At 38.2% G+C, this 18,819-nt stretch overlaps 1 protein-coding gene across 5 annotated transcripts in view; it reads right to left on the reverse strand.

Moving 5' to 3' along the window:
• The window catches only part of ARNT (aryl hydrocarbon receptor nuclear translocator), a 75,949-nt gene extending 57,673 nt beyond the window's left edge, over nt 1-18,276 (reverse strand). For all 5 annotated transcript variants that reach the window (XM_042994044.1, XM_042994043.1, XM_042994042.1 and 2 more), the window contains exon 1: nt 18,097-18,276. In XM_042994044.1, the coding sequence (XP_042849978.1) occupies nt 18,097-18,121 (25 nt within the window). In that variant the 5' untranslated portion in view covers nt 18,122-18,276. The remainder of the gene's footprint in view (nt 1-18,096) is intronic.
• Nucleotides 18,277-18,819: the final 543 nt, after the last annotated feature.

Consider the following 18,819-nt stretch of genomic DNA (forward strand, 5'->3'; position numbering starts at 1 on the left):
GCCTGCTTCAGATTCTGTGTCTCCCTCCCTCTCTGCCCCTCCCCTGCTTACACTGTCTCTGTCGCTCTCTCTCAAAAATAAACATTAAAATAATAGTAACATTTAGTTTAAAAGTTTTTAAAACACTTTTAAAGTCATATACTTCATCTTCCTTTTGAACTTTAAAATCTGTCAAGTACTATTAAACAATTCATGAAATTAATTCAATGACATTAAATTTATATAGTAATTTTGAAAGAAGAAGAGCATCATGACTTTGAATTTCCTCATCCAGGAATATAGTATGTGTTACATTTATTCAGATCTTTTCTAATGTCCTTTAATAAAATTTTATAGTCTTCCTAAGTCTTATGTATTTCTTCCTCTATTTTTAGGTAATTTATAGTTACTAGTATTATTGTGAATTAAATCATTTTTCCATTTCAACTTCTAACTGGTTTTTGCTAGAATAAAACAAAACTATTGATTTCAGTATATTTATATTGTATCCAAATTACTAATTTGTCTTACCTAAAAGTATTTAATTTATTGGATTTTCTTAGTATAAAATCACATCATCTACAAGGAATGATTATTTTACCTTTCCTTACTCAATACTTACAGTATGTTGTTTTCTTCTCTTACAGCATTATTGCAAGGTTCTTAATCCATGGGTCAATGGATAACCCCCCCCCCTCCACCAGGGGAGGCTGGTTTGTGAACTTGGAGGAAAAATTTTATCTTTATTCTCATTAATCTCTAACTGAAATCTAGCATTTCCTTCAACCATGAAAGTACACAGTAAACCATCACAGTATTAGTAACTGTGACTGTCATCAGTAGGAATCAGATATTTTTATATCACAATTACTAAAAATATTTAGGATTAACATCCAATACTACTCAAAAATAGGGTAATTATGGGACGCCTGAGTGGCTGAGCCTCCAACTCCTGATTTCGGCTCAGGTCATGATCCCAGGGTCATGGGACCAAACCCCATATCAGGCTCTGCACTGATAGCACAGAGCCTGCTTGGGATTTTCTCTCTCTCCCTGTTTCTGCCCCTCCCCTGCTTGTACATGCACAAGCATTTAAAATAAATAAAATAAATAAACTTTTTTTTTTAACATTTATTTTCCTGAGAAAGAGAGAGAGAGAGAAAGGGAGGGGAGAGAGAAAGGGAGACAGAATCCGAAGCAGGCTCCAGGCTCAGAGCCATAAGCACGGAGCTGTCAGCACAGAGCCAGATGCAGACTCAAACCCACAAACTGTGAGATCATGACCTGAGCCAAAGTCAGATGCTTAACCGACTGAACCACCCAGGTGCCCCCGTAATATGAACATTTTTAAATATTTTTATTATTTAAGTGCATTACTATAGAAAAATTAGAAAAGATGCAGTAAGCCAGAAGATAAAACTTTTCAATCTCTAGTAGTTCCACTATATATTGCTATTTTATGCACTGAATAACTAAGGAATATCTAAGAAAGGTTCAACAAGGAGAGCAAGCTGTCTCCTTGTATTCCAGCTTTTCCAAGCACATGCCAGCTGAGTCTAAGGGTTCCAACATGGCCGAAGAAGCAGAGCCTTTTATTTTAGGGGTAAGGGTGACATAAAAGTGAGGTAAGAATTTTTTTACCTACAAAGCAGAAGTTCTGTTCCTGAGTTTTACAAGGAGTAAAGGGGGAGTAGAAAGTGCATGTATAGCAATACCTAACACTTTTTTCTCAGCCCTCGCTGTGGGTTAGGCACTACTGTGAACAACCTGTGTGCCTCTCATTTATTCCCATAATGACCCAAAGGAAGTGAGAAAGGGTTCAACAGTTCTCACCAAAGACATCCACGTCCTACAAGAGGTTAAGCAACTTTGATCTAGACAATCTCCAAAGCAAACGTGGATATATCTCTGACTTATCCATGATTTCATTGGACTTAATTGGGGGGGGGGGGTAGTTCTATGGATTTAACAGCTTTTTTTAAAAAATCAGGAATGGATTTTTTTTAATCTGAAGCAAATACTTTTGTAAAGTATTTATTAATATAAAAGTTTTTTCTTTTAGCTTGCTAATGACATAAATTATAGAAGTTTTCTCAGGTTGAACCATCTTTTGAGTTCCTGGACTAAACCTTACTCAGTAATTCCAGAAGACTGAATAATCTAAAACTCCATGTCCGCCTAGAATCTCAGAATGGGACCTCACTTGGAAACAGGGTCTCTGAAGATATAATTAGCTAAGACTGGGTCGAAATGGGTTAGGGTGGGCTCTAAATCCAATGACTACTCTCTTTATAAGAGCAAGGAGAGAAACCTAGATACAGGGACACAGAAAATGGAGTGACATGTCCACAAGCTAGAGAAGAAGGAGAGATTTCTGCCTCAGAAACTCCAGAAGGAACCAAAGCTACCAACATCTTCATTTCATATTCTGAGCCTCCAGCACTGTGAAAGAGTATTTTTTGTTTGTTTTAAACCCCCAAGTATGTGAATTTGCCACAGCAGGCCTGGGAAACTAATACAATAATGATGTATGATTCTTTTTAACATACTCTGGATTTGATTTACTAAGATTAGCTCCTTTAAAATTTTTTTTTAACGTTTTTATTTTATTTTTGAGAGAGAGAGAGACAGAGCATGAATGGGGGAGGGTCAGAGAAAGAGGGAGACACAGAATCAGAAACAGGCTCCAGGCTCTGAGCTGTCAGCACAGAGCCCAACACGGGGCTCGAACTCACGGACCACGAGATCATGACCTGAGCCAAAGTCGGACGCTTAACCGACTGAGCCACCCAGGCGCCCCAAGATTAGCTCCTTTTAAATGGAAGAACTTAGGATAGCATAGTTAAGGAATATTCTTATTCCACTGAAGTCAAGTACCTTCTACTCAAATCACAATTTGACAGAAATTACAGAAAAACAATAAATATAACATATTTTAGTCAGTCAACATAGTCTCCCAGATTTACCAAAAAGCTACTTCTAAACATAACTTCCTTTCCTGAAATATGAGAATAATACAAAACTAAGTTCACTGAAAACAGGACTGAGGAAATCAGAACTGATAAAAAAGCATTAGAAGCTGAATAGACAAGGGGTGCCTGGGTGGCTCAATTAAGTATCCAACTCTTAATTTCAGCTCAGGTCATGATCTCAAGGTTGTGAGATCAAGCCCCTCCCTCTCCCTCTGCCCCTCTCTCACTTTCTCTCTTAATAAAAGAAAAAAGTTGAATACATAATATGAACATTTGTTCATAAAGAAATACTGGAACAATAATTCATCATATTCTTAATGTCTAAAATATGAGTCACTTTGGGAGCCACCTGCAGCCGGTTAAGCGTCTGGCTCTTGATTTCGGCTCAGGTCATGATCTCACAGTTCCTGAGTTCAAGTCCCACATCAGGCTCTATGCTGACAGTGCAGAGCCTGCTTGGGATTCTCTGTCTCCTCTCTCTTCCCCTCCTCCAGTCATGCTATCTCAAAATAAATACATAAACTTTAAGCAAAATAAAATATGAATTACTTTGGATATGTTTTTAATTTTTTCTTTATTATTCCTAAAATCTACCTCCAAACTATATTTAAAATAAACTGCAACTAACCTAAAAACACAAAACCTCTTTTATGCATGTCTTTTATTATAAGTCCAGGCATTTATAACTGCCCTTAATACTGGATAAAGAATGTACTTAAATACAATTAAAATGATGATGCATCATTGCAAACTACAGTAATCAAAACAGTATGGTACTGGCACAAAGATTTACATACCAGTGGATTAGAGTCTAAAAATAAACCATTATATGTACAGTTAAATGATTTAACAAGGGTTCCAAGACAATTCAATATTTTTTTTTTCAACAAATGCTACAGGAAAAACTGTATATCCACATACAAAAGTACCCTTACTTACATCACATATACGAATCAGCTCAAAATAGATCAAACACCTAAATGTAAGAATTAAAGCTAGTAAACTCTTAGAAGAAAGCACAGGAGGAAAGTATCATGACAATGAATTTCGTAACTTCTTGAAGACAATTTGCAAGATGAAAAAAGTTCTGGAGGTGGATGGTGGTGATGGCTGTACAACAATGTGAATATACTAAGGGCACTGAACTGTACACATAAAAATGGTTAAAGTAGCAAATTTTATGTTATGTGTATTTTGCCACAATAAAAAAAAACTATAATATATCAGAAAAAATGTTTTTCCAGAAAAATTTTGAAGTGGCTCTGTATCACTGAAATGGAAAGTTATCTACCATATATGATTATAGAAAAAATAAGCTACAGAAAAAAACATATAAAATGTTCTTTTTTAAAATTTATATGTATAACAAAAGCCTGGAAGAACTCATTTAATATTAACTGCATGCCTACTATATGCCAGGCACTGTTGCAGATCCCAGATATAAAGCAATAAATAGAACAAAGATCCCAATACTTATGAACTTTATATGCTAGTGGGAGAGAGAAATCAACAAGAGAAATAATTAAAATATAAACCGGATGACAATATGAAAGTGACATTTTATAGGAAAAAATAGATAAATAACAAATTTCATATGGTTCAAACTAATAATTTGTTATACAGTGATAAATAGGGAGAAAAATAAACTATAGGAAGTCAAATCAGAAGTATATAAAGGTCGGGACACCTGGGTGGCTCAGTCGGTTAAGCATCCGACTTCACCTCAAGTCATGATCTTGCAGTTTGTGAGTTTGAGCCCCGTCCAACTACACCTGAAGTCATGATCTTGCAGTTCGTGAGTCTGAGCCCTGCATAGGGCTCTGTGCTGACAGCTGGGAGCCTGGAGCCTGCTTCAGCTTCTGTGTCTCTCTCTCTCTCCCCCTCCCCTGCTCACACTCCTTGTGTGTGTGTGTGTGTGTGTGTGTGTGTGTGTGTCTCACAAATAAACATTAAAAAATATATATTAAAAAAAAGTATATAAGGTTGAAGAATAGGAGGACAGCAATTTTATTTTTTTAATTTTTTTTTTAACGTTTATTTATTTTTGAGACAGAGAGACAGAGCATGAACGGGGGAGGGGCAAAGAGAGAGGGAGACACAGAATCCAAAGCAGGCTCCAGGCTCTGAGCCATCAGCCCAGAGCCCGATGCGGGGCTTGAACTCACGGACTGCGAGATCGTGACCTGAGCTGAAGTCAGACGCTCAACCGACTGAGCCACCCAGGCGCCCCAGGACAGCAATTTTAGATAGTGAGGAAAGACATCATTGAAAAGGTAATAGGAAATAGGAGATAAGAAAAGGAGATAAAGGAATTAACCATGCAGGTATCTGGAGAAAATGCATTCCAGACAGAGTGCAAAGACACAGGGTGAGAACATGCCTGTTAAGTTCTAGAAATAGTATGGATGATATCATGGCTAGAATGAAGTGAGCAAAGGTTACACAATAAACTAATAGTGGTTATCTCTGAGATGGCATTTAGAGACTTCTACATTTAATTTTCTGTATATCCATATTATTTTGTCTTTTACATTAAGCATATATTACTTTTATAACTGGGAAATACACGATCCCAAGTTTTTAAAAAAGAAAATGAATGTGTGTGTGTGTGTGTGTGTGTGGCATGCATTGAAAATCTGAGAGAACACAGCTCAAACTTTACAATTAGATAAACCTGGATTCCAATCCTAGGGTTACCACTTACCACCTGTATGACCATAAGCAAATTACTTAATCTTTCTGAGTTTATCTGTTACATGCAACTAATAATAATACCTACCTTTGGAGAAGATTATATTAGATACTGCAAGTGAAAAGTACTTAGCATAGCACCTGACACAGTGTAAGTAGTACTTAAATAGTAGCTTTATAAATATATATCAAACACCAAAATGTTAACTGATTTTGCTATGATTAACTTTTTCATTACAGAAGTAATATATTAAAATATGGATATATAGGGTGCCTGGGTGGCTCAGTCAGTTAAGCATCCGACTCTTTGTCTCAGTTCAGGTCTTGATCTCAGGGTCTTGAGTTCAAGCTCTACACTGGGCTCCACATTGGGCATGGAGCCTACTTAGAAAAATATATGTATACTGCACACACACACACACATACACACAATATTATAGATATACAGAAAATGCTATACATATCCAGAAAACCAAATGTGAAAGTCTCTAAAAATATTCAACAATACAGAAGCAAACAATCAAAAGTAAAATCCTTGGGGCACCTGGCTGGCTTAGAGCATGCAACTCTTGATCTCAGGGTCATGAGTGCAAGCCCCACACTGGGCATGGAGCCAACTTAAAAAAAAAAAAAGATTAAATAAAATAAAAGTAAAATCCTCTACACACGTACTCCAATCCCACCTCCCCCCTATGGTATTAATATTTTGAAACCTTCCAAATCTTTTTCTACATATCATATATTATAGCTTGGGTAATTTTTACATAAGACAGGGAGAGATCATATTATACTTATTCTGAATCTTGTTTTTTCCATGTAATAATACACTGGAAGGTGTGTCATGTCAATAAATACAGGTAGCACACTCTTTTTAATAGTTATAAAGTACTTCACAGTACAAATGTATATATTTATGACATTCAAACTATCACTATCATAAATGTTTCAATAAATATAACTGTGTATCTTTATGCGTGGTGACAGTATTTCTACACTAACAAATTTCTGAAAATGACTCCCTGGATGTAAGGGAACATATTTAAAACTTTACACATTACCCTCCAAGAAAGCTACACCAATGAAGAGCCTCACCAACAATATCAAATTATCCATGTGTCCACCAACCCTGGGTTCTGGCAATCCTTCAAATTTTTACTGATTTTCTAGGTATAAAATGATTATCATTGTTGGTTTAATGTTCATTTATCTGTTATTAGTAAGACTGAGTATATTTTTATATTATTGCTAATACTTTTTCTATTTCATCCTATAAAATTTAAATAGTGATTACATGTAACGTCCCTAAGAAAAAGCAAAATCTTCCCATAAAAAAATAAAGCTCACTTCTAGTAATAGGTTTATATAGAATCCATGAGTTAGAGGAATTTAGAGAAAGAAAAGATGATTCTGAGATGGTTTAAATTAAGATGTGGCACAGTCTGTAGCACAGAGAAGGTGCTCAGTAACAGGAAAAAGTAAAGGAAACAGGGCAGCCAGCCAGCAGTTTCAAAAAGGTAAAGTGAATGTGGGCCTCAGAAAAAGTAAAGGAGAGCAAAAAGGCATTCCACAGAGACAAAGGACATAAGCAAATCCTAAAGGGAGGTATGAAAATAATTGTGAAGAACTGTCAGACCTATACAGAGCACAGAGTCTGTATTTGGGAAAAAAAAAAAAAAATACGATCTCAAGTGTTAATTGTGAGAAGGCCTTGAATGACAAGATAAAATCTTAGATTTGATTTAACAAAGACAAAATATATCTTTAAGTGAGAGTGACAAAAATAAAATGTAAATTAAAGATTAATCTGACATATTTAAAGTTTGAAGTAATAGTAGCAGGGAAATGAATGAGACTAACCAAAATGAGGCGATAAAGACATAGTATGACAGCAGGATGAAAAAGTAAAGGAACCTCTATAATTTTAAACTATATAACTTCTGAATAAAAATAAGGGGGTAGGGGTGTCTGGGTGGCTCAGTAGGTTAAGTGTCCAACTTCGGCTTAGGTCATGATCTCACAGTTTTGTGAGTTCGAGCCCCATGCCGGGCTCTGTGCTGACAGCTCAGAGCCTGGAGCCTGCTTCAGATTGTGTCTCCCTCTCTCTGTGTCCCTCCCCGGCTCACACTCCATCTCTCTCAAAAAAAATGAATAAACATTAAAAAAAAAAAAAATAGTGAGGTAAGTGTATACATCTACTTTTTTTCTCTCCCACTAAAAATTTATATAAAGAAGAAAAACAATTTTATACAAGACATAAAATCCATGGATAGAAAAAATGGAAGAAAGAAAAGAGCAACAAATTTTTGGAAACTGGAACCTTTGCCTTGATAGATCCACAAGAACTAAATCCTAGGCACCTGGGTGGCTCATTCGGTTAAGCATCCAACTTCAGCTCTGGTTGATGGCCGTATCCAGTTCTCTGCTGTCAGCAGAGAGCCCACTTTGGATCCTCTGTCCCCCCTTCTCTCTGCTTCTCCCCCTCTGGCACACTCACACATGCACACTCTCTCTTTCAAAAAAAAAAAAAAAAAAAGAAAAGAAAAGAAAAAAGAACTGAATCCTAACCCAACAAAGGGAGAAGCAGAAAACTACCTCAATATATGTTAGAATCCCCCAAAGTCTCAGGAACTGGTGACTCCAGGTATAGTAGTGGGAGGTGTGTATGAATGAAAGCTAAAGTAAAAAGGATTGGTTCCGGGTGCCTGGGTGGCTCAGTCAGTTAAGCGTCTGACTTCGGCTCAGGTCATGATCTCATGGCTTATGGGTTCAGGCCCTGTGTTGGGCTCTGTGCAGCTCGGGGCCAAGAGCCTGCTTTGGATTCTGTGTCTCCTTCTCCCTTCCCTGCTTGTGCTCACGCGCACGCTCTCTCTCTCTTTCTCAAAAATAAACATACATTAAAAAAAAAAAAAAAAAAAGGATTGCTTTAACATCTGCTTAAGCAGCAGGTGGATTTCCAGGTCCTTACCCTGTTCCTTCTAGCAGGGAAACTGCCCAATATATGGAAACAAACGAAAATGAAAATACAACAATCCAAACGCTTTGGGATGCAGCAAAGGCAGTCCTGAGAGGAAAATATATTGCAATCCAGGCCTATCTCAAGAAACAAGAAAAATTCCAAATACAAAATCTAACAGCACACCTAAAGGAAATAGAAGCAGAGCAGCAAAGACACCCCAAGTGCCCCCTTCCTTTCATTTCTAATTGTGGTATAGCTTACACAGAGCAAAGTGCAAAAATACTAATTGCACAACTCAATTAATTTTTATATATGTATATACCCATGTGACCACAACCCAGATAATACAGAATACCATCACTCCAGACAGCTTTCTTTTTTTTTTAGTTTTTTTTTTTTTAAGTTTATTTATTTGTTTTTGAGAGAGAGAAAGAAAGAGAGAGAGACAGAGACAGAATCCGAAGCAGGCTCCAGGCTCTCAGCTGTGAGCACAGAGCCCGATGTGGGACTCCAACTCACAAACCACAAAATCATGACCTGAGCCAAAGTTGGATGCTTAACCCACTGAACCACCCAGGCGCCCCCAGACAGCGTTCTTGTACACTGTCCTTACCCCCTCCATCATAAAAATAACTACTCTTCTGACCTATGTTTATTATGGGTTAATTTTGCTATCTTTATCTTCAAATCATCAGAATCATATGGAATATATCTGGCTTCTTTCACACAGTATTGCATCTATGAGAGTTATCCATATTTTGCAAAATAGTAGTTTATTGCTGTGTAATATTGTTATGCAACTGTGTCATAATTTATTTTATACATTCTATTGTAACTGGACCTTTGGATTGTTTCTGGTTTCATACTATTATGAATGACGTTTTTATGAACATTCTTATATATGTCTTTGGGGAACACAAATATGTATTCATTTTTGTTGGGTATACACAGAATTTAAATTTCTGGGACATATGGCAAACATATGCTTCATTTAGTGGATACTTCCAAACTATTTTCCAGAGTGACCACACCCATTTACACTCCTATCAGCAGTGTATTGGATTCTGGTTGCTCATCAGTCCTTCTAATTTTAGCCATTCTGGTGTGCACTGATGGTTGATAATGTATCTCATCATGGTTCATCTTTTTAAAATAAGTTTATTTATTTATTTTGAGAGAGAGAGAAAGATTGAGCAGGGAAGGGGCAGAGACAGAGTGGGACAGAGGATCCAAAGCAGGCTGTGTGCTGACAGCAGAGAACCTGATACAGGGCTCGAACCCACAAATTGTGAGATCATGACCTGAGCTGAAGTCAGACTCTTAACCAACAGTCCCCCAGGTGTCCTGGTTTATCTTTCCCTAATGATGTTTATCTTTAACTAATGATGTTGAACACCTTTTCATAAACTTATTGACTATTTGATTAAAAAAAAAAAAAAAAAAAGAAAAGAAAAGAAAGAAACTGCCCTAATTCCACCCTGTCAAAAGACTGATTTGTTCTCTGGAGAGTATAAATCATTTTGATCTATTTGCCCCAGTCGGGGGAAACCAGGCGAAGCTGGAAGTGAGAGTACCATACTGAAAACAGCAGTGTATGCAAAATGGGTGCTTCACTCTTCCCTTGCTGTACTGCCTCTTCCCTGTATTCCATGTTTCCTCTTGGTTTACTCCTACTGGTGAAGAGTATCCTCTACTAAGCTCTTGAGAAACAGTGTAAGGGAGAGCTTGGATATATAAAAACATCTTTCTTATATTTCACTAACTGATAGTTTGCCTAGGTATGCAATTCTACGTCGGAAATTATTTCCCCTAAGAATTCTGAAGGCATTGCTTCATTGTCTTCTACTGTCGGGTGTGACTACTGAGAAGCAAGACCAATCTGATTCCAGATTCTTTTGTTTTTTTTTTTTTTTTTAATTTTTTTTTAACGTTTATTTATTTTTGAGACAGGGAGAGACAGCATGAATGGGGGAGGGTCAGAGAGAGAGGGAGACACAGAATCTGAAACAGGCTCCAGGCTCTGAGCCATCAGCCCAGAGCCTGACGCGGGGCTCGAACTCACGGACCGTGAGATCGTGACTCCAGATTCTTTTGAACTGACCAATTTTTTTTTCTCTGTAGCTTGTAGGATACTCTTTGTATCTGATGCTGAAATCTCATGATATTGTGCCTTGATGTGGGTGTGTTTTCATTCACTGGTCTGTCCCCTTCAATTTGGAAACTCATGTCTTCTACTGCTGGAACATTCTTTTAAACAAAAACAACAAAGCTTGGTTAAAAGAGATGAAAATGGTTGTTACTGGGGAAAAGGAACTGAGAGAGGGAGTAGAGGACTGTTGTTGTAAGAAATCATGTAAAACTAAGTCTTTAAATATATGTATGGATAATTTTGATTAAAATAACATACATTTAAATGTTTAAATATATGTATTTTAAATCATTTTTTTAAATTTTAATATTTCTTCATTTTTGAGAAACAGGGAGAGACAGAGCACAAGTTGGCGAGGGGCAGAGAGACAGAGAGAGAGAGAGAGAGAGAGAGAGAGAGAGAGAGACACCCACACAGAATCCAAAGCAGGCTCCAAGCTCCCAGCTGTCAGCACAGAGCCCAACACAGGACTCGAACTCATGAACCGCAAGGTCACAACCTGACCTGAAGTCAGATGCTTAACCGACTGAGCCACCCAGGTGCCCCAATTTTATTTCATTTTTTTAATGTTTATTTATTTTATTATTTATTTTGAGAGAGAGCGTGAGCAGGGGAGGGGCAGAGAGAGGGGGGAGAGAGAGAATCCCAAGCAGGCTCTGCACTGTCAGCACAGAGCCTGATGTGGGCTCAAACTCACAAACCGTGAGATCATGACGTGAGCCAAAATCAAGAGTCCAACGCTTAACCAACTGAGCCACCCAGGTACCCCTAAATAAATATTTTAAATATATTTACATGATTAAAACATTTCATGTGTTTAAATATACGTATGTTTTATGGAGGAGAAAAAAAAGATGACGTGATAACCAACCAGATAAATACATGAAAGAACCTAAAACACCTCTAGTTGCTTAGCCTGGGGAACTGGAAAAACTGTGACAGTCGTGAAAGATACCGAAAAGTCAGGAAGGGCAACACATTTGAAGGAAATGCTTGTGAGTATATACATAAATAGCGTATTAAATATTATTCAAATAGAGATAGCTCTTAAACAGATGAAAATATAGAAAAGAAGTTTATGTGAGAGAACAGGAATAAACATTTTTGAGAATTTTTTTTTAAGAATCTTTAATATAGCGGTGCCTAGGTGGCTCAGTCAGTTAAGCCTCTGACTTCGGCTCAGGTCACAATCTTGCAGTTCACAAGTTCCAGCCCCTCATCGGGCTCTGTGCTGACAGCTTAGAGCTTGGAGCCTGCTTCGGATTCTGTGTCTCTCTGTCTCTCAAAAATGAATAAACGTTAAAAAAATATTTTTTTTTTAATGTTGACAATGTAGACGAATTGCCAACAATCAAATTGTCTCTACCCCCTACTAGTTATGAGACTTCAGACAAACTACTTATTCACTCTGTGCCTTAGTTTCCTCATTTGTAAAACAATAATACATACCTCATAAGACTGTTGCAAAAATTAAATAATACATACATATATATGAAGACTAAATGAAATAATACATTTAGAATAACTGGCATATATTAATAAATGCTATTATAAATTAATTCATGATGTTAATGACTTTATTAGTACTACCCTTTCAGAGATATTTTCATGTTAACAGTGCATAAAGATATGAACCCCAACATTCATTTATTCAACCAATACTCACTGAACGTCCTAGGCACCACTGGGAGCAGTGAAGAGTGTGGTGAAAAAGGAAGGTAAACATCCTGTTCTCATGGAACTTAAATTCTAATTAATTGTAAAAGTCATAAACTTTGTCCATTCAACTACAGTGAAAATATAGAGGGGAAAATGCAAAATGAAGAAACGATGAAGAGGGGCACCTGGATGGCTCAGTCGCCAGAACATACAACTGTTGATCTCAGGGTTGTCAGTTTGAGCCCCACAATGGGTGTAGAGATTATTAAAAAAAAAAAAAAAGAAAGAAAGAAAGAAAGAAATGATGAAGAGATGTAAATTTAGAGAATTAATTTGGAAAGTGAGAGACATTTCTAACATACAGAATAGCCAACAAAACAAAAAGTGCAACCTGGCCTATAGTAGGAACTTAACAAATGTTTAATCATTCCTAAAAATAGATGGCTCTACAAGCAAGGCCTATCACTGGGTGTGTATGATGGACCCACCAGATACAATCCAGCGAGCTCAAGCCTTGGATTTCAGAAAGGTCTTAAATGTATTTTTTTACTGGGGCGCCTGGGTGGCTCAGTGGTTAAGCATCCAATTCTTGATTTCAGCTCAGGTCATGATCTCACAGTTTGGTTCATGGAATGGAGGCACCTGTTGGGCTGTGTGCTGACAGCTCAGAGCCTGCTTGGGATTCTCTCTACACCACCCCCTCCCACCCCTCCCACATGTGCGTTTGCACACACATACATGCTTTCTCTCTCTCTCTTTCTCTCTCTCAAAACTTAAAAAAAAAAAAAAAAACAGAAGTTTTTTAAAAAAATGTATTCTTTTTCTGTTCCATCTAAATGAAATCTGCTATACCACCATAGACAGAAATGTTACCCTTGCACCCCTACATAGGATTGTACCACTAAGGAATTAACCTTTAAAATAAATACTGTGAGTGAACACCTTGAAGGAAAAAAAAAAAGGATGGCTCTGAAAACAGGTTCCACTATCAAGGATTCAAATTTTACTAGTTTTGGAATGAAATACCCACAATATGTCATGACCTGAGTAAAATCAAGGGGAAAAAAGGGTCTGTTTCCTTGACTATTACAATTTAGTTTCTGAAGATCACCACTTGGCGCTATGAAAATCCCTGTTATTGCCTTAAGAAAGTCATCAACAGCAGAGAACCACAAAAAACTTTTCATAAAACATCCATAAACAACATATTGTTCTCATCTGTTAGTGGATTGAGTAGAGGGGTAGGGCTGGAATGCAAAAAACTAAGATTAGAGACCACTATTTTATAACAATAAGAAAACTAGAGTTCCAATAATGCAGTGGTATCTACTTCTTAATTTCTAAGAAAACAGAAGATCCCAGTTGATGCCACAAATCTAAATCATAGATCTGCACAGATCTAATATGCGGATGAAGGTTCTTTTTAAAAAATGTTAATTGTATTTCAAATGCTGAATTAGTAAATTATATTTAATATACTTTTCATGGGAATGCAAGCTGGTGCAGCCACTCTGGAAAACAGTATAGAGGTTTCTCAAAAAACTAAAAATAGAACTACCCTATGACCCAGCAATTGCACTATTCGGTATTTATCCAAGGGATACAGGTGTGCAGTTTCTAAGGGACACACGCACCCCCCATGTTCATAGCAGCACTATCAACAATAGCCACAGTATGGAAAGAGCCCAAATGTCCATTGATGGATGAATGGATAAAAAAGATGTGGTGTGTATGTATGTATGTGTATATATATATATATATATGTGTGTGTGTGTGTGTGTATATATATGTGTGTGTGTGTATATATATATGTATATATATACTATACACACACACACACTGGAGTATTACTCAGCAACCAAAAAGAATGAAATCTTGCCATCTGCAACTACGTGGATGGAACTAGAGGGTATTATGCTAAGTGAAATTAGTCAGAGAAAGACAAATTTCATATGACTTCACTCATATCAGGACTTTAAGAGACAAAACAGATGAACATAAGGGAAGGGAAACAAAAATAATATAAAAACAGGGAGGGGGACAAAACAGAAGAGACTCATAAATATGGAGAACAAACTGAGGATTACTGGAGGGGGTGTGGGAGGGGAGATGGGCTAAATGGGTAAGGGGTACTAAGGAATCTACTCCTGAAATTGTTGTACTATATGCTAATTTGGATGTAAATTTAAAAATAAATAAATAAGTGGTAAAAAAAAAAAAAAAGAATAAACAACACTTTTGTAAAAAAGAAAATAATATACTTTTCAAAAAGTTTTTGCAATAAAGTATCTTGACACCTTGACTTTATACCACATAAATTCCTTTTTTCCCATATCTGAAAAAAGTAAAAGTAATGGGTAAGAATTTTGTTAATTAATGTTTTCAAAACTATAATTTAAATAGTTGAAAAGAAAAATTCTTCCTAAATGTCAGCCTCACAAACCCAAAGAGTGTTCCTTCCTTTACCTTCCGCTACATTCTCCATCCACAATAAGTGGTACCTAATAGCACAAGAGGAGGTGTCCACTAACGAGAATACCAGAATCAAGGGAAGAAATACCTACACTCCTACACTTTCATTCACATCTCGGGTATGAATACTGAATTAGAAGTCAAATACCTGCTCTTTCCCCAACCAGCACCTTAGCCAATGCATTACGGATCATGCATGCAATTTAAAAAGTGTTCCTCAGGCACTTGTATCCCAATGTTTATAGCAGCACTCTCAACAATAGCCAAATTATGGAAAGAGCCTAAATGTCCATCAACTGATGAATGGATAAAGAAATTGTGGTTTATATACGCAATGGAGTACTACATGGCATTGAGAAAGAATGAAATATGGCCCTTTGTAGCAATGTGGATGGAACTGGAGAGTGTGATGCTAAGTGAAATAAGCCATACAGAGAAAGACAGATACCATATGTTTTCACTCTTATGTGGATCCTGAGAAACTTAACAGAAGCCCATGGGGGAGGGGAAGGAAAAAAAAAAAAGAGGTCAGAGTGGGAGAGAGCCAAAGCATAAGAGACTCTTAAAAACTGAGAACAAACTGAGGGTTGATGGGGGGTGGGAGGGAGGGGAGGGTGGGTGATGGGTATTGAGGAGGGCACCTTTTGGGATGAGCACTGGGTGTTGTATGGAAACCAGTTTGACAATAAATTTCATATATTGAAAAAATAAATAAATAAAATAAAATAAAAAGTGTTCCTCAATATTGTTAGTGTTCCACAGACAAAAAACAGCCAGGCTACCTTCATTAACTACCTACCCACCCACTTCTACTTGCCAATGGTAAGTAGAATTAGTGAACAATAACTGAATATGGGGAATTATCAATTCATGCAAAGAAAAAGGCATTATCGCATTAAACCTATTACTTTAACATAACTCGTAAGAGAGTAGAGTATAAACCACATCTTACTCTACTTGTGATCCAGCACCATGTTAAGACATAGTGAAAATGCAAAGGAACGAGGTTCCCTGCAAGATACGGAATGGCCACCAACAGTCCCTAAATCATACTCTACGTACAATTGACACGATCTTCACGCATTATTAACGCTGCAGATGAACTTAAATGAACCTTAGAAAAGTTAAATAATGATCACAAACACCTTTTGCAGACATATGTGAAGATGGAATTAACAAGAATTGGAGGGAATCTTAACAAAAAGCAGAAAGATAAAACAAAAAAAAATCAAAGAAATAGGTATAATGTCTCTAGTCCCTAAAATGGCTCTGAGGAAAGATCTGACCATGCAATAAAAAATTCCGACCTGAAAACCATTTACTTTCTTTTCACTGAGCACAGTACATTTCCACCCTTGTCCCTCCACTCAGTCCACATATCCCAAAACACAGCAGGCTATAAAGTCCACAATGCATCTATGACCGCTTCCTTTTGAAATAAAGGGGCAAAAGAAGAAAGGAAGGAAGAAAATACATTTTCTAATTTAATTATCAGGTGTGGAATGTATCAATAACTTGGAAGAGATGTGAGAATGTTTCAACATCAAAAAGGAAATCTACAAAATACAGAAACAGTCAAAGGATATTAAACAAAACTAAAATGTTTCATCAGCAAGGATTCTGCACAAATAAATACTATTTTCTGCTTCAGATTTAAGCTGATATCGATCAGCTAATGAAATGTGGTCAAAAGACTGTCATTCTGGTCACTGTTGTTTAAAAAAACAAAATAAAGCAGCCCCACCCACACTGCTGGAAAAAAGCTTCTGACATATGCACTAAACTTGTTTACCAAGGCCACCTCTTAATAAGAGAAATGCTTTGCAACTTGACTAGGGTTATGTAACTATTTTGCAATGTGTTATCAGTTTAAAATCAGGTTTATTTACTCCCTAGTTTTAACACATAGGTTATTATTCTTCTATAAGGTCAGGTGGCCGTAATAATAACATCTTTCCAATTTTATTCCATCATTCAGAACTTCCCACAATAGAACTTTAGCCATTAATTTTATCTACTTTTCCTCTAAATTTTTTAAAAGATTATATATTGACATGTGACAAATTAGCTTCTTTAAATAGCTCTGTTCCCAAAAACATGGTAGTAAAGGTAATAAATTTAATAGTGACAACTTTTATAGCAAAACCTGGGTACCACAAAATAATACTGCAGTTCACAGACATGGAAAAAATCCAATTTCAGTTTCAAGGTGGGAACACCAGTGAATCCCTTCCCCTGCTGTATTTTCAAGCAATTCACCCCCAACTTCTGGCTTCTTTTTTAAGGATTTTTTTTTAAGGATTTTATTTTGCAAGAGAATCGCCAAAGTCTGCAAGGTAAACTAGGATCCCTAAAATGAAATACTTCCCAGGGATAAATAACTGTAATATAGTGGAAAGAGGACTAGGAATTTAGAGACCTCATCTGCACTACACCCCACTCCATCACTTAGACATGATTGGCTAGATTTTTTTTGTTGTTGTTAATGTTCAAGCTCCCCCTTCAGAAGAGATGTTCACTGAAAAATGACAAGGAACTGAACTTTTCTTAAAGAATGGGGACTGCCTCGGTCTACACCAAACAAGATTTAAACCTGGGGTTCTTGCTGTAGGGCAAGATCTGCCCTGAACAACCATTACTCAAACTTCAGTCCTCAGCAGCTAAAGATACTAGAGGCACTAAATACGTGAATGCCAATTTCGGGGGGGGGGGGGGGGGTTACAGCCTAGAGAAACAGAGTATCCAAAGATTTTTTATTTTAAATGTAAATGTTTAAACGTTTGGAAGTTTAACACTTCAGCTAAACAGCAAGGCGGTCCAGTGTTTCTAAACCCGAATTACTTTTAAGGTAAAAGGAGCCATTCTGCCCACAGTCATTCTGCATCAAGCCGTTCCGCGGGCAGAGTTGAAAGACGACCACATCGCACACCAGCACGCAGCTAGCAGAAGGGAGGCAGGCCAAGCCCAGCGCGGGGAGCCGCTCCAGCAGCACTCGCCCCACGCAAGTCCCACCCGCACGCTCCCTCCCTCCACCCGGGTCTCCCCAGTTCCCTAGGTCGGCCCCTCCCCCCGTTCCTCCCCTCCCCCACAACCCCCTCGCTGTCCCCGCGTGTCCTAGCTCCCTCAGCCCCAACTACGGCCCCTCAGCCCAGGGTCTCCTCAGCTGCCAACCTCTTCAGCCCCTCTTCCTTTGGAGGCGCCCCAGCCCTGCTACTCACCGGGGTTAGCAGCAGTCGCCGCCATGGCCGCAGATGCCACTGCCGTCGCACCACCCTCCTCCCAGTGGGAGGAGCCGCCGCCACCGAACTGGGGGAAGGGGGAGGGGAGAGCCACTCCCCAAACGCGGTACCCTACAGCCGCCGCCGCTACCGCGGAATCTAAGATGGCGGCTGCGGCAACCCCCCCCCCCCCCCGGCCCCAGCCCCTGCGGAGCACACACCCCGCCCACAGGGTGGGTGGAGTCATTCGCCGAGACCCGCCTGCTCGGGGAAACTGACCAATAGAAACGCCAAGAGGTAGGGCCGGCCACTGTGCCTGCCTGTCCATTGGAGGAGGGGCCCTGAAAAAGAAGTGCAGCTGTCTCTCTAATCCCGCCTCCTGTGCGTCAGAGGTCCGTAATCAAGTGACGTCAGTGAAAAACAATTTCTAAAAAGCTTCGCTAAGTGGTGGTTTCGCTGGGCTGACCGCTGTGCAGACGATTGGTTTTGAAAATCTTCTTTAGATTCTCTAATGCTTGAACTTTACCCAGTGATTTGTAATCCTTTCTAGAGTTGTTGTTGTTTTTTTCTCCTTTAAGGATCTTTTCCCTGGTGGAAAAAGTTCAATAACTAATTTTTGAGTGCTTGCTATGGAACTGGTAGTGTAAAAGGATCTGGGCATTTAAGATCTGGTAAGGGAGATAGATACCTACCGCGAAAACGGAAGGCAATGTATGCAGAAGT

The sequence above is a fragment of the Panthera tigris genome, chromosome C1 (assembly GCF_018350195.1).
Source record: "Panthera tigris isolate Pti1 chromosome C1, P.tigris_Pti1_mat1.1, whole genome shotgun sequence".
NCBI classification, from domain to species: Eukaryota; Metazoa; Chordata; class Mammalia; order Carnivora; family Felidae; genus Panthera; species Panthera tigris.